At 40.3% G+C, this 16,996-nt stretch overlaps 1 protein-coding gene across 2 annotated transcripts in view; it reads left to right on the plus strand.

Moving 5' to 3' along the window:
* Positions 1-16,996, plus strand: part of TMEM255B (transmembrane protein 255B) — a 68,168-nt gene that overhangs the window by 19,986 nt on the left and 31,186 nt on the right. For both annotated transcript variants that reach the window (XM_054070972.1, XM_054070983.1), the window contains exon 4: positions 8,630-8,719. In XM_054070972.1, coding sequence (XP_053926947.1) covers positions 8,630-8,719 — 90 coding nt within the window. The remainder of the gene's footprint in view (positions 1-8,629; positions 8,720-16,996) is intronic.

Raw genomic sequence — 16,996 nt, forward strand, 5'->3', positions numbered from 1 at the left:
GGCCCATCTGCTTTGTGAAGGTCTGCTGCTCCTGGTTTTAGTATCCCCCAGTTTATACTTATATCCACACAAATGAACTGAGTCATGAGGATGTAATACCAAATGCTCCAATAATTTTGGTCTCAAATATTACCTGGAATCAGTTCATGTGATTTGCCTTAGAATATGGCCACACCCCCCTATGAAATAAAAGGCTAAAAAACATACAGATATAAAAAGGTGAAAATGAATGAAAAAGTACATTTCCAAAAGACAGTTCTTGAAACTAAGTAATTTGGGGGTGCCAGTTTTGATTCAGGAAGTGACTTGGGAATGGGAGACGAGGATTGGTAAACCAGGAGAACATGGCTGGAGAGTAGTGTTGCCTGTAAAAGCACACTACATCTGAAATTCCCTGGGAAGTTGCAGTGCTCCTCTACCTATGTGTAAGAAGCTGAAACAGGTGGAAGGGGGTTAATTGTATAGACAGCACCCTATTTAGTGGGCTGAAAGAAAAACAGAGCAGCTATTAAAGAATTTTTTTAAAAGCAGCTACAGCATAGGTGGAGCGGAGCGTATGTATTACACCTGCTCAAACTAGAGCGGATCCATCATTAGGATGGTTGTATCAGCACAGACTAGGGAGAAAATACAGGAGTGTTGTTTGAATGATCTGAGTGAAGCTGAGATGTTCTGCTCTAGAAGGAAATCAGTCACTGCGTTAATGATTACTGGGATATGAACAGGGGTCTTTAGATGCTGTGGGGCCTTAAAGGAGCACCAATAATAAAACTAACCCTGCCCCAGGAAATGAAAAAAACCAAACCAAAACAGAACTCTTTTAGGTTTTCTGTTTCTAGCCTTGTAAAATGTTAACCAAGTACAGTTCAGTCTTTCTTCCAACATTGTTATAGTAACATCTGCTGGACACTGGTGGCTGGAACTCTTAAGAGTCTCCCAAACTCCCAGGAGACCATCATCAGTGGTGACACTTTTAACTGAGTCAGGACAAGCACTTACTCATCAGTGAATGAATTATCTTGAACTTAATATGTGTTCACTTACACATATATCAAAATCATTCTCAGATTGCAACGTAATGGTGACTCCAGTTCTGAAGTATTCCGTGCACAGAAACTGCTTGATATAAGTTATTTCGTTTAGTACATTAGTCATTCTAGTATAGGTTTGCTTGTAAAACAATTTGAAATAATTTCCTGGCTGATTGAGGTCTGGTTTTGTAGCTCATATTAGATTATAAGAGAAGAAAAAATATATTAATCAGGTAATCTTTCTCAAGAACATTGTTTCATGTTTCCTAATGGCTATTGATTTAATTCCTGACATTCTTTCATTGCTTGAAGATAAAAGTACAGGAAAATTAATCTTTATTTCATACAGCATCTTTTACAGAAACTGTATCTTCAAATGCTTTAGCAGGTTAGAAGAAAAGACATGATACATTACAGAAAGAGTAGTGCAAAGTGGATTAGTATAAATTAAGGGTTAATGCTCAAGACAGCGTTTCTAGAGGATGAAATCAACTAAGAGACCTGGACCATGGAACTATGGCACTTAACATGTAAGGTTTTTATTTGGACAGTACAATGTTAAAGCAAAATGTTTCCCTGCTACTCTTGAAGGTAAATGGAGTTGCAGAAGATTTACACAGCTGTACTCAACACCCGTGAGAACAGCACAGCTCCTGCTAGCTGGCAGAGAGGGGGAAAGGAGGATGGGAAACATGCTTTATGTGTGGAAAGCTGGGGGAACTTTGTGAGGGTACTAAGGGCCAGATTTTAACCACAGGCTTTGACACCCTAAAGGGAAATGGCAAGCAAAGGTGGCTGTGAGCCACCTCCTGTCATGGGACCCAGAATACCCATCACACAACTCTGGGCATGTGTTGCTGTAATCAGATGCTAAGTTCTCCTATCTCCGTAACTAACTGTCACAGTAAACGGCATAAGTAAATTTCTTAATAGTTCAAGAAGTCTGTTTATCTGACCAGTAAAGAAATAGTCCCTGTCCTAAAGACCTCCGTGTGTGCCTGGAGGAGCTGGAGTAAGCAAACTCAGAACCTGTGTGGCTTTTCTTGACTTACTCAACCGTGCTGCATAAACCCTCTTGGGTTTGGGCAGAGTTCAGACCATTAAGTCACGCTGTCCACAGGTACTTCCTCAGTCCTTTGCCCTTTCAAGTAGCCAAATTGATGAGTTATCTGTGAAAGTGGAGCATCAACACTGCTGGAAGGGAAAAAGATAAAGCAATATGGATTAACTGCACCTACATAGGCTATAAATATAGTATCAAAGGCATAACAAAAGGTATTGTGAATTCTGCCTTTCACCATTCTGCCCTTCAGGCTGTGGGGCAAGAAAAACAGAGAAATTTTCTGAATGAAAACACAACCTTTATTTTGGAAGGAGATTTTGATTTTGCTTTTTTCTCCTTGGCATAATAATTGATACCTCTCATGTGGTTTCTGTATGCTTTCCCCGTGTTTGTTTATCTTATTAATTCTGCCATTTTGCGCATGTAAGTTTGCTTAAATTTCTCATGGGGCTTCTCTCTTGCCAGTATTACAACAACTGGCCTTTTCATGTTGCTATTTTGCCTAATTATCCCTGACACTATACTGAAAACAGCACAGTTCTTCACAGACAGTAAAACAAAAGTCTCCTTGACCACAAACTGCAAAATAACCCCAGTCCTTATCATTTATTCATTAAGGCTAAAACCTAGCTTTTACTTTGACAATCCCTAGAAGTGCAAATTACATGAAATACGTGAGACAACCTAAGACTTGCTGTTACCACTTCTACCTTCTTCTGTTCTGTCTTGGCCACATTGTCTCATCCTCTCATTCGCACTGGGTCTAGTGCTTGTCTTGCCTTACAGTTATCTCATTTAACTAATATAGGGGAATAAAATAGTGTTCTGCCTAGTGAGTGAATTGGCTTGCTGTGTATTTAGGCAAGCATGGGAGCTGGTATGCAGGGATGAACACCTTTTGGAGAGAGAGAGCAGGGGTGTGGGTTGGACAGCAGGGAACCAAACTAAGGACAAGAGAGCAAGACACGATTTCTGGTGGCATTGAGCAGTCACATAGGCTCAGCTCTATGCCCTGAGGTGCTACTAACAACAGCAAGAGGGAAGAAAACCTGAATCAAAGATCTGTGTTGTTGCTGATAATATTCAACAACATATGACTGGACTTGCCAAACTGAACAGTGATGATACTGCAGAAAGGCTGTAGATTTCTAACTTGGTTGCTTGAGCTAAACACAAGACTTGATCTAAACACCTGAGAACATCATGAATGCAGCATCTCTGTCTAAGGCAAAAATATGGTAAAAATAGGAACTTCCTGGTAAAATACAGATCTGCTGGGACGTTAGTTACATTATTAGGTGTATTACAGTCAGAAGCAAGTTATGAGTTTAAACATGGGATCCCAGCGCAGTCCTTATCTTCCTGAGCAGTACCAAAATCAGTGCCCTTAAAACCAAGAGATATTTTGTGCTTATTTTCCTTCCCTCCTTCATCTGGAAGCCAGCCGAGGAAACAGTTCTTCAAACGTAGATTGGATAGTAATAAAAGCCTTTCATCGTTAAGAAGTTGTGTCATTGTGCTATGACTGGAATTGACATTAATGAATAACAAACATGACATAATCCTATCTCCTGTGGTGTGACAAACTTCCAGCAGAGCCTCAATTACAGCAGTGCTATTACTGGAGAGCCAACTTTTGGAAGGAATAAGTTGGCAGACCATAAATTGTGAAGCACGTTACCTGGTGTAGTGAGAAACCTCCTAATTAGCCCAGCTGTGAAATCAACATAGTAAGAGCCTTGGCTGAGCTTGATTTTCATCACAAAGCAAAATTCAGTCCCAAGGGCAGGGGAAAAAAATGACTGTTGTGGAAGGGGTCACACAGGAGGTGACTTTCTGAATTAGGGAATATTAATTCTCTATTAAAGGTGCTTTTATATTGTCCCACCTCACAAGACAGGTAGTGTTTAGTTGATAGCAGCATCTGAGATGCAATGCAATGAGTTTAATTGTCCTAGTTTTGCAGGCTATTAATCTACAGCCCTGCTGAGGTAACAGATGCAAATCCTGGTTGAGATTGCACCAGGGGTGGAAAGTCATTCTCTTTTTAGGAATTATGATGTATTTTTGTAACCTTCTGCTCTTACGTCTTCATCCTCAGCATAATGAGAAAGTACTATTTAAACCTATGTTAACTTCTGAGCTTGGAGACGTAGGGCAATCAAACCAATAAAAAGGCCCACAGAATTAAACTGTGGTTTGGAGAATGTAATATTAGGGGCAGCCTACAACAAACTGGCTGTGGTCTTTCTTTTCCAAATACATTTCCTTCAACCTGTTTGGGGATCAAAAGGGTTTTAGAGACCTGTGGCTTAACATTTACAAAGCCTTTTGCAAAGCTTCCACTTTCCAGAGCAAAGGGCACTGGATGACAGTGTTTCTCAGTTTACATTGATGAGGGTAATCAGGATTCTTCTTCTGACTGGAAAAAAATTCCAGGGAGACTTGATGAACAATGCTTGGAGACATTGGAGATTGTGCAATGCAGAAATAGCCACTTAGCATGAGCAAAATGAGCCTGTTAGATAGAATATAACCTACATCTGATACCGAGGAGATTTTTAAAACAAAGATTATGCATTTTCCAAGGTCTCAGATCTACTTAATCTAGAGAGAATGAGGTACCTCACAAAGCATCTGGTGCTGGAAATGACTGTCATTATCTGAGCAGTCGTGCCTTTTGACTGAGTACAGGTAAAGGCTAAATTAGAGCCATGAGTAAATCAGATATGTGCAAGAGCGGAGACTAGGAGACTGGTGAAGTGTTTCACAGGAATGTTGGAAACAGCCAGTGAGGTATCAGCCTGTTGCAAGTGGATTTTTATGCTGGGGAGATGATTTTCTGTGTGTCTGCCGATTTTCCGTGTGTCTCCTAGCAAAAGCTGGCCATGCGTCTCTGTCACACGGCAGGGACATGGTGCCAGCAGCATATGATTCAGTACACAAAGTGCCTGGAGACCTGAGGGGTGGTGGTTATGTGAGAGTGTGGCTGCAGCCAAGGTAGCTTGCATCACGCTCCCCATTGGGTCTGTTTTGTGGACAGTTCTTCATTCCAAAACCATCCCTGGGAATCGTGGGAGACTCTTGGTTGCAAATACCTGTGCCAGGTACTTTTCCGCCAGCCAAACATCATCCGTGACCAGCTTTCATGGCCACAGGGTGTCCCCTGGCTCTGTTGCCTTCGCTAGGCTCACTTGTATGTAGCCAGTGGTGCTGTATGCCTGCTGAAGGACAAGAGGTTGTCTAAAACAGGTGGATTCTGCAATAAAATGCATGCCTTTTCAGAAAGAAGGCAGCATGCCAGAATTTAACAGTTCAGCCTTTCACTAATTTTGCATTTTTGTGTGATTTTATATTTCTGTGACATGACTGAAGACACACGACGACTCTTCGTTTAATACCGTGCACAAAAGTCCCTCATTCCAAGAGCTATTTTGCTCTCCCTTTTGCTGGAACACCTGTTAAACAACTGGCTTTTGGGTTTGATTGTTAGGCCCACACTGTACAGTTTTCAGTGTTTCATAACTGGCTTCATGGTTTCTTCATAAATAACCAAATTATTGTATTCTATACCAGATGCAAGTGTAAACACATTTTGAAAATAACAGCTAAAACCCTGGCTGCGCAACAATGGAACAGTAAAAGCAAAACTGTCTGTTGAATAAGGATTAAAATATATTGTTACAAACAATGAATAGTTTTCCTGGCAAAACATACTGCTATTAAAAATGGAGATGAGGTGATGTGATGGATCGGTGTTTATTTTTTTTAAAGAGCTGTTTCTTTTACCTGTCAACAAGAATTCTCTTATGTTTAAATGAAATGCGCTGCTTCTCTTGGTGGTGCTAGGCTCAAGAACTCACTCCAGCAATCACATACCACTCAGGAAAATTAGCTTTTGAATTTACAACAGCTCTTCATTTGGATGTCTTAGCTGAAATTTTCAGAAGCAATTGATTTTGTACTTTGTTTATGTGTTTCTCACGTTCTCAATAAGGAATGAGAGGTTCTAGATAGAATATAAATCTGGAATTTTATCTTAAGGATTTTTTTGTGTTGTTCTTGTATTATGTATTATCATTCAAATACATATATAAGGCAATTTAAGTCATAAAAACTTCTGAGTGTAGCATTCTACCACTTCAGCATTGTAATAAATATTACTTCGGTCAAGAAACGGTCCTCTTAGTTTGAAAGGGTCTACTCACAGAAGTATTTGCTAGTAGGCATGGATAAAAGCAGCAGACTCTGGTGGACAACCTTAGAATTTCACTGAATTCCTTGAATGGGTAGATGATCACCAACACAACTGAGGAGCGCAAAGCCAGCTCCATAGCTCCCGTCTATACTACAGCTTACTGTGCACCTTTGTATGTGGTCTCTGGTAGTTACATGGTGAAACTGAAAGGCCAGCATACTCGTTAGGCAATTTAAGCTATCGCAATGAGAGGAAAACGTTTAGGGATTTTAGATCATCAATAAGTTGCTCATGTGTGAAATGGAAAGCCACTTTGAGGTCAGCTTCCAGTATATTCATCATGAGCTCAGGCAATTTGGAAACACCTGGCTAAGCCCGCTAATTATTTGATTGAGTGCTATGATTTAAAAAAACAAGATAGAGGTGCCAGACAATAATGACTAAATCTGAAGGTTTAAACACTACCGCTTTTTCAAATAAAGAGATCAGGGTCTGTAGCAAATGCAGCTGCCACAGGGCGGTACAGCCCACTGGTTTGCAGTTCCTTGCTCTCTACAAGGAGCCCACAGCCTTTTTGATCTGGTGAGTTGCATGCCAAGTTCTTTCCAGGACCAGATTCATAAGACACGACCTGTCATACTGGGGAGCTGAGGGATAGCAGAGGTTGAAGGGCAACGCAGCCAACAGTGCTTTCTTAGGGTTTCTGCCTCCATATGGGAGGACAGAGCTGGTTGCAGGGGGGATGCAGCAGGTTCCCAAGATCAGCCAGTGTCATCAGCCTCAGCTGTGTACCCCTTTCCCAAACTGAGGATTCAGATTACATTGCGATCCCTGCAGCAGTGCTGTCTCCCCTCTGATTGCATGATTTCAGAGCCATAAAGTAATGAGAGATTAAAAGTGTATCAGAAAGCATTTGAAAGCTGTGATTCTTCTGCTTTTAAGTTGTGCTTTTTGCTGATTCCCCGAGAGCTCTTATTTTCAAGTGTTTGATATTGCTCTGATCTTTTTGTCTAACCCTATGGATTTATAAGGCTGTAATTTCTTACCTCCCCAATATGCATTTCTTTTAGGAAGTGATCAATGCTGTGTCCCCTGTTGACAGTCTTGATGTTGGACTGTTCTTAGCCTAACAGAAGTCAAAGGCTCAGTTTTTCAAGTGTTTGTGATGCTTTAAGATTTTTACAAATGTGAAAACATCATTTAGGTAATGCAGATACAAATTTTGTATAGACAAGAGGGGTATATGAACTGTATGGATGTAATTTTGGTAATCTATACCTGAGCATTTCCGAAAGACATGTTGTGAAGGAGCAATTAATAACTGTTAAATAACAAAGAATATGCATACCAGTGCTCGGCCTTTCGGAGTCCTATTGTTCTCTCTTCAAAGTGAATCGAGCGGTTAGCTTGCCATATCTGGGGCTGTGCTAGCCCTGCAGCTGTTGCTAGAGCTGCAGCTGAAGTTGTCTTCAAACATAAAGTGAGCACGGCTAGCGGGGAGCTCAGCATGCCCAGCTTGCACAGCCTTTTCTCCTGAGCCCTCCATACCACCACCACTCGTGCTAGAGCAGTGCTTTAGTGTTATGCCATCCACATTCCTGTTGATAAAAAAGTGATGATGCCTAATGTATGAAGCAGCTTGGGAGGTAAAATTAAGGTATGAAGCTATGACTGGTAGGCTGTCATGGACAGTGTGGTGTCTACGCTGCAGCTAGGACATCTATTGAGTTCTTCCATGCTCTGCTGTCCCCTCTCTGAGACTGGGGGGCAGGCCGGGAGCCCAAACAGTGGCAGGGGTCAAAGCAGCACACCCCAGCCCTTCCAGAGGTACCAGTCCTATGAGTCTCTGATTTTGTTGGGGCATAAGGTTTCATAAGATATTTGGGATGTTAAAAGCTTTCTGAGAGTTCACGGCTGCATTAGCAACTTATTACAATATCTTTATCTCTGTGTGTGAGCTACTACTGCTGTAGTTGAGCTCTAGAGATTGATGTGAGCCAACAGGAACATGGATTTTTGCCATGCTACCTATGGACACCAATGCTATTTTATTAAATAAGTTGATTTAGAAGAAATCACCATTGAATTTAATAACTCTTTACAGCTGACCTAATTTTCTCCAGGCAGATTTAAGCCTTTCCAGTAGACTTGATAGTATGACAACCCAGCATCAAGAATTTCTGCCTTTTTTTCTGCCATGTGACTGGCATCCTGCCATGCAGATCTGAAGTGGATTACAGTAGGGGGAAATGTCACTTCAGAATGCTAGAAAAATTGTTTTGCTTTAAGAATTATATTGAAAATACTATTTAATCTGGTTTTTTTTTTCATTCTCAGCTAGTAGCTTCCATCGTTTTTATCAGCTTTGGCGTGGTAGCAGCGTTCTGTTGTGCAATAGTTGATGGAGTGTTTGCAGCACGGCACATAGTAAGTACAGTGATTTTCTATCATCTTTCATTTTTTATTACTTACTCGTTTCTCTTAGGAAAGCATTTTCTTCAGGTTTATGATTAGCAGTGTACTATTTTTTTTAATAATTCTCCTTGTTGGATAAATGTGTTTTTGCAAAATATTGACAGGAAAGCCCATCACTCCAATACCCAGAAGTGGTGCCAACTGCTTATTCATCTTTCAGGGAGTTCCAAATACAGAGGTAACACAAAATGATGCAATGACAGGCATGCTAAAATGCACACCTACTGAAGAAAAGGAAAGCACTTCGGCCACCACCAGCATTTACTTCCTTTTGCAGAAAGGCTTTTTGGGCATATTCAGGGTTTGGAACACCAAGATAGTGATGAGCACCAGAAGTCTCCATGGGATCTTTAGAGGGAAGTGGATTGCAACAGCACAAAGGGAACATTTTTTTGGAGCAAAGACAACAGAGGAATTGGTAGGCATTGGATAGACTTAGTGTGAAAAGGGAACCTCCTGAGTAACAAACAACCCAAAACTTATCATCTGCCTGACATCAAAGGGTGGGGGCATCATATAACCAGGGCAACTAGCATTTCCTCTGTTGCCTTCAAATCCCAGTTCTGCTTCTTCCCCCAAACCTATTGCGATCTTTGCTTCAAAAGGATATTTTATAGGCATTCTTATTACTGTAGTTGCAGTAATGTTATTAGCAGTTCATTACTGTCTGTAAGTGCCTAGGAGCCTTTCTTATGACCCTATTGTGTAAGCAATATTTAGAACATTATTTTTAATTATTATTTTTGCTCACAGAGTTCAAATTAAAATTGTAGACAGAAAGGATCAATAGAAGGACAAGATAGATTGGGTTGTATGGCCTTTTGAATATAGGAGTTTACATGTTAGATATGTGTTGTTTTCTCTTCTGTCATTTGTTACAGAATAGCTAAAACTAAATCTAAGCCCCACCTTTTAACTGACTTTTGATTTCCAAAAGCATCAAGAAATAATTAGTTGTATGTTTTAAGGCACTAGAACTCGGATGTAGTGTGCTACATAATACAGCAGGTTTGATGGTATATGACCCCCTCACTCCTATGAAATATCATCTTTCTGCTTATGTTCATTGAGGGGCAGCATAACACCACTGACATCAGTAGAACTCTACTTAATTTTCTGTTAGCAAATGCTTCAGAATAATTAGGCTTTGGATCAGCTGTTAACCGATTTCTTCTTTACTGTTATTGAAGAAGTCTTTATACTAAATGTAGGCTTCAGAACCTCATGTGCATTGCACAAGGAAGGAGACATTTGTTAGTATAAACCACTGAGTTGTGCAATGTGAGCATGAATAAACGCTCTGGATTGTAATCATATTTTGTTCTATAGAGACCCATGATATTCACATGGTGCTGAAGTGGCCTGCTTTTACTTGGCTTTGCTCTGCCGTTGCTCTGGGTGACACCTGGTATAACTTTGTCTCTCGTTAGCATAAGGCCATAAAGCCTTTCTGTGGGAGCTGCTTAGAAGGGAAGGGGAGCAGATTCCTATTTAGGTTTTCTGCTCCTGAAAACTAGGTTGTTGTGCTCCAGAAAACCATTGCCACTTACTTACTCAAATATTGGATCTACTCCTGATTTCCCAGGAACCAGACTTATTTTTGTCCTGCTTTGATGTGATCATTAGGAAGTGTTCAGGTGGCACTTGTATAGTCTTACACCTTACAAGTGCAATGCAACCATTCAACCATAGCCCCTCAGCGCTGAGGTTAGACATGGTGCCTCCTTCTCTGGGAGAGCTACTATGTAAGAGGACAGTGTTTCTGCTCTGTCAAATTTATGTTGCTCACATCAATAACAAATACATCTTTCACATCAACTTGGAATAAGAAATGTCTCTTGATTTTCATTTTTTTAAAACTTCATTTCGGTTGGGATGGCTGTGAAGAGAATAAATCACACTATTGTTGATTTTCCTTAGTGTGTGCCTGCTGTGGAATGGATGCTATTGCCATTGCACATTTTCTCCTGCTCTTGTAAAACTGTGAATAGAATAATAAAATACTTTCTCTGCTTTATTTTCTTCCTAAGAAGGGATAAAATTAAAAAAAATTCTTCCTGGAGAGGGATGTATTTCAGAAAAGAGGTATTTAAATTGTTTAAGACTCATTTGAAAACACTTTGCTTAAAAGAAAGCTCTGGAGCACAGCACTTAGAAAATTAAGAACACTGAAGGAAATGTAGCTTGATTTAAAATAGCAGTAGCTTATTTGAAAAATAATGCAGATGTAATTTACTGTATAAAGTTAATTTCACCATTGTCCCTTCAGCTGCACTTCTTACCTTAAAAAAAAAAAAAGCCAGAATCAAATGATATAAATCAAAGCTGGAATTAACGTGCAGTGATGTTATTTCAGAAAATGTGGTGATCACAGGAGTCCATTATCTGCATTCATGTTTGCTTGAGACATTTTGTTATTTAGCAGATGAGCCTAGCCTAGTCGTGCAACAGCTAATGGAGATCAGTCAACAGCCTCCTCTCACTACATAGGGAGGCCCCCTGTCCCACGTCACATACACATTCTCTGCAGTACCTGCTACTTGTGGGCATGGGAGATTCCACCGCCGCGTATGCACAAGGACATCGGCCGTATTGTCTTGTGCACAAGTGGCAGTGGAATCTTCTGCGCCCACAGTTACCCTCTTATCCATGACTTTAAGCTTTGACCATTGCCACATGATCCTTAGCTTTGCAGTTGTCCCCTAGGCAGAACCTAAACTAGCCAGCAGCAAGAATTCCTGTTATGAAGTGAGGAAATTGCCTGCAAGACCTTCCTGAGAAGATTAGGAAGATGACAGGTAGAAAAAGCATGGGCAGATATTTTAAGCTGTGGAGACAAATACTTTGTATCACCTTTTCACATGCTCAGCTGGGAATCATGGAACATCAGTACTGACACATGGTGAGTTGCATTTTCCTGACGTATGGGAGAAAAAAAGACTCGGACATGCCTAAAAGCTCTCAGAGGAAGCAAGGGTTTAGGCAGGGGAAGTCTTCTTTGGTTGGCTATAAGAACTGCTTTTTTATCTTGTTGAGTGGAATTCACAGACCCCATCCAGACAGATTTATTAGGGGGAATCCACAAAAAAGAAAAAGCAGACCTCAAGAACTTCAGATAATACCAGTGAGAACACCAGAAGATACAGCAGTGAAATTGCAGCTTGGCAGTGTGGTCATTATCCTTTCTCTGTGCACCTTTTTTGGCTTTGTCTTCTCTATAACAATTCTTCAGGTAATGCAATGCAGCAATAAATATACCCATGAGCCTTTACTTTCTTCTCATTGAACAAGCCCAGTTCCTTCAACGTGTCTTGATACATCCTATCCTTCAGTCTTCTTGGGCAGGAGAGACAGGTGCTGCGTGTATGAACTCAGAAACTGATGGCACCTTCTGGTGGTTGCACATGCAATGGATAAGAATATCAATCCTCTTCCCATCTTTGAAGCTTCTTGTGCAGATTACAGACACTCAGCCAAGAATTGCAGCAGGGTTGCCCAGCGGCTTTGCTTATGACCACTGCATTTTACTACAGGGTGACTTCATAAGCCCATAGTGTGTAACACAGTTTACTGTCACACCCCAAAGTGTTGCACCCTTCAGGCCAGATCTCCTCAAAAGCCATCTGAGAAGGTTCTGAGCAAGGCTCCTGGCAATTTGAAGAAAAAAAAAAAATACATACTTGTATTCCATGTCTAACAAAGTTGTTACCTTGACGACTGGTGGTAGAAAACACAACTTAAAGAACAAGTGATTTCTCATTGCAATTAAGTTAACTAGCTTCTCTGGAGAAGAAAACTAAATGTATCTTACTTTCTCCATGCTGCTACAAGAGACAAAATTATAGCTAATTACTTTTAATTCCATTTGCATCCTGTATGACTCATTAATATAATAGCATGGCATAGCATATACATAAAGCGTTTTGGTTTTAGCAAAGTGAGGACTAAGCATTTATAACTGAAAACTAGCACTAGTTCAGTAATGGTATTTCTATTGATGATCCACCAAGGTGAAAAATGTTTTAATTCTTCTTAAATACAATATTCTGAACTTCTTAAATACAAATTGCTTAAGTTTGCAAGCAGTGCATTTTGAATCCAATGGTCAACTATTAACACTAGTGTTAAACGTTGCATCTGACACTTAGATAGGAAGCACAGGCTGCATTCCTACAGTACAAATTCAGTACAAGGGGGGATTAATTCTTTTTTACGAACTTTATTTAAGGAGTGGAGGAAAGAAGGGCTCTCGCAACCAGCTTAAGTCTGTGCCACAAGACTGTGCCACAGTCAGCCAGTTGCTACAACCAGCTTAAGTCTTTTGTGCCACAAGATGACCACATTCCTTTAACAGTTATGTTCATGCATCCAAATGCAATTTGGCCTATTTTAAATCAAAGGATGAATACCCTTCTTTGAACATCACAATCCAGGTGGTAGAAGAGCATCTCATGCTTTACAAATCTCCAGCCTAGTTGAAAGCCCTGGAGTGAGATATCTACAAATGTCTGGTGATTCCAGCCACATCAGATCCTGGAAGCTCTATGCGCTGTCTGCTCTGACACATACTCAATCAAAATCACCTCCTGTCCCATGAAGATCTCCCCTGCAGTAACTGCAGTTATATTGATGGTGTTGTAAGTTATTGTGCTTTTTACCAAAAGAAACATCCTAAGCCAAAAAAGGTGGGGTTTTTTGATGCCTTTTTTTTCCATGATAGTACTTTCAGCTGATGCACAGGGAGCAGAGTAGAGAAAAGGGACGTCCTAGCTCTAGGATGGAGCCACTGTGTTCTGGAAAGCAGCAAGTCTAAGGAGGAATGAAACATCAGTGTGGTAAAAAATCTGAATGTAAAGTAATCTTCCAGGGAGATACTGTAGCTAATTGAGCAAACATAACCCAGGAATTACTGGACAGTAGTGTCTACTAGCAAGACAAAGCTGAGTTACCTATAATGGCAGGTATTTTGTGACATGTTAGTGGTCACGTTTACTCTGCTGCTATGGAATACACTCAGGCATCAGGCCTCTGTGTAATGGTTAGCTGCCAATTCAGCTCAGCCTCAAACCACCCACACAAGCTCTTTTGAAAGCAAATCTGAACTAGAGGGATAATGCTAAGCCCCTGTGGGCAGTGTAAATGGGACCATGTGGCCTCGGGATTGGAAATCGGCCTCTGGCTTTTGTTCAGCAATATACGAATAGCTTGTGGGACCATTGATAGATAACTGACACCAGCTCTGGTGTTTCTTTGTGCTTTGCAAAGGACATTATCAACTTGGAAGGAGTTCAGAGAAGAAAAATCTGAAATTTGGAGTGGCACCTTTTAGGAACAGTACTCAGAAGTTTCTTTTATTATGTTTATCAAAGAAAAGACTGAGAGGTGAATTGATCTTAGCCTCCCTAAGGTATCTACTTACTCACAGGTTATCTGATAACAGAGGGCTTTTAGTCTCTCACACAAAAGCACAAGTGCAGTGGGTTGAAGTCAAGACTCAAAACAACAAAGCTGACACAATTTTGACAATAAGGAATTAGGGAACAGCTTTATCAAGGGTATGGATGGTTCTCTGTCACTGTAATATTTAAATCCCAAGCATCTTTTTATGTGACCTTACAAAGCATATCCGGAAGTTATGAAATTGGCACTTTTATCTTGGAGTGAAATTATTTAGCCTAGTTATTCAGAAGGTCATTCTAGAGCAGGGTCTTCAAAGAAGGGTTGTGCGAACTGGTTTTATGGTCACATGGAAACTCTATTGCCTCTTGTCAGGTCTCTCTGTGTGGTGCCAGGACCTGTTCTCTGCCGGGAAGTGTTTAGGTGTTCACAGATTAAAACCAGTTGAAAACCACTTATCAGCATTTCTGATTGAGATTTCCCGGTCTTCAAATCTGCAAAGGAAATACAATCTTTAACATGAACATAACTGAAATAATATCTCTACTAAAACCACTCAGATATTGGATAACACACAAGACAACACAATGATGAGTAAATTGGATGCATCCAGGGTCTTGTCAGCTAAACTGCTGTCTCACTAATGCTTTCTGGGCTAGATGTAGAAACAGGGAAGGGTTTCAGGGTATTTGTCCCCATGAATCCACAATCTGATTTTCCTCTGTTTCCAGATAGGTAAATAGTATGAATACTACCTGAATACATTGACATTACAGAGAAGCTAGTAGGATTAGTTTGGTTGCCAGATATTTTCCAGTAAGAAAAATAATGGCAAGCCATTTTTTTGGAAGAGCTTCTTAATTTACTCCCTCTGTTTTGCAGAACCTCTCATGTTGGCAATGATGAAGCCCTTGGTCATACAGCTCCCTTTTCTTTCTTTTTCTTTGTTTTGTTTTGTTTTGGGTTTGGTTTTTTTTGTTTTTCACTGCAATTCCTTTAAGGTTTAGCTGAATTGCAAATTCTCTAAGGTCTTTGTTTCTTCCCTGCTGTGACTTGTTTTCCTAAGGGAAAAAGTCTGATTTTGGGCCAACCGATCAGAAATTAAATCATTAGGCAGTACACACATTGTGTTTGGATGCCAAAGTGGAATTTGCTTGTCAATGGGAAGGAAAAAGAGAGATTCCAGGTTCCTTTCCCAGCAGCATCTCCCTACATCTACCACGTGGTCTTCTTGTGCTGTTCTGGCACCCCAGGACAGGGTTCTCAGAACCTCCTGGCTCTTCATCTGTGTAGGACAAAAGCCTCCATTGCTGGCAAATGCAAGGATTGGTCTTGCTTTCCCTAGCACTGTGACACAAACATTGGTCTCCTTCACTGAGATGTAACAACCCACACTGAGGTCTCTCATTAATGTCATTAGTTTGGTCATTCAAGCTGCAGTAATGCAGATTTGAAGGAAACAGTCCTTGAAGATTCAGCAAGGGACATCTTACTACAATTGCATGACATAGGGAGGGAGGAAGATTATTATTTTATTTTAAATCAGGAGTGTCCACTCTGAGAAGAGGTTAAGGGAGTAGCCACACATTTGAGTATATGAAAGCTAATGGCAGAATGCCACTGCCATGTAATTACATGACCCTGTTTCACACAGAGCCCAATGTCAATGCACAACAGGGAAGAATTTTTAGTGCACCAGGGTAGAGGCAAGTCTGGCACTTCCAATTTCTTTGATACTGAAAATTATATCTTTTTTTTTTTTTTTTAAGCTTTCCTTCCTGTTTAATGAAATAGGTGCAAACTCCACTGAGTATATTGTAAATCAACTCCAGAGATGTGGATGGAATTCCTACACATTTTCCTCATATTACTAACCATATTACTAGTGTGAAAATTAATACCGGAAGTGAGAAAGTGAGCAGGATTTGATCTACGTTTAAAGTGATGTGGGTATTCTACTTTCCATAGATTATAATCTTCTGCATTTGTACATAGATTAGTCTTCTACAATCAGCATCTGTTTCCATAGATTATAGTCTTCTTTCCATAGATTTATAGTCTTCTGCATATGTGTAGCTCCTGTACATGCAAAAATCAGTTTGAGGAGGGGAATTTATTTAACAATATAGAATAGCAGCTTGGATCAGGGGAGATTTACTGTCTGCTTCCATCTTTAACCTTACTTTACAAAGCACTAGCCACAATGGAATTCATGCAAAGCATACAAAGTAAGTTAATTACAGTTTAATCCTAGGAAACATGGGTGACTGGGGCAAAGGGCTTGCAGTCCACTCTGAAAAGCATAATCTACTTCCCTCTGCTGTGCTGCCAGCAGAAAATAATTTCCTTCATTGTTTCCTATTCTCAGAAATGTTTCCAGACTGTCAACAGATGTTTCTGTTCTATGAAAAAAATTCAAAGCTGCTACAGAGATACTTAGAGGGGAGGGGGAGTAATCACCTGCAGACTTCAGACTACTGAAATGCTTGGCATTTTTTTTCTGCCATTAGTCAAAGGTTTGAGTTGCCCTGCGCAGAAACTAGTGGAGTAAAAACAGGAAAAGGTGCTGTTTATTCACGTAAAAGTCCTAAAATTCTACTAGAGTAAAAATTTAGGGTATTTAAGTATGCTGCATTTTGCCATAGCTAAATGTTTAAAAATGCTGGAAGTTTTATTTGTTTCATCTTCAAGAAAAAATCGTGACTAGTACAATATTAATATGGAGCAGGAATTTCTCTCTGTGTGGGTGGATGGTTCAGTTGCAAATAACGCCCATGAAAAATATGTTCGCAGGTATTCATAAAGTTTTGATTGATAATTATTTATGACTCC

The sequence above is a fragment of the Cuculus canorus genome, chromosome 1 (genome assembly GCF_017976375.1).
Source record: "Cuculus canorus isolate bCucCan1 chromosome 1, bCucCan1.pri, whole genome shotgun sequence".
Taxonomy (NCBI): Eukaryota; Metazoa; Chordata; class Aves; order Cuculiformes; family Cuculidae; genus Cuculus; species Cuculus canorus.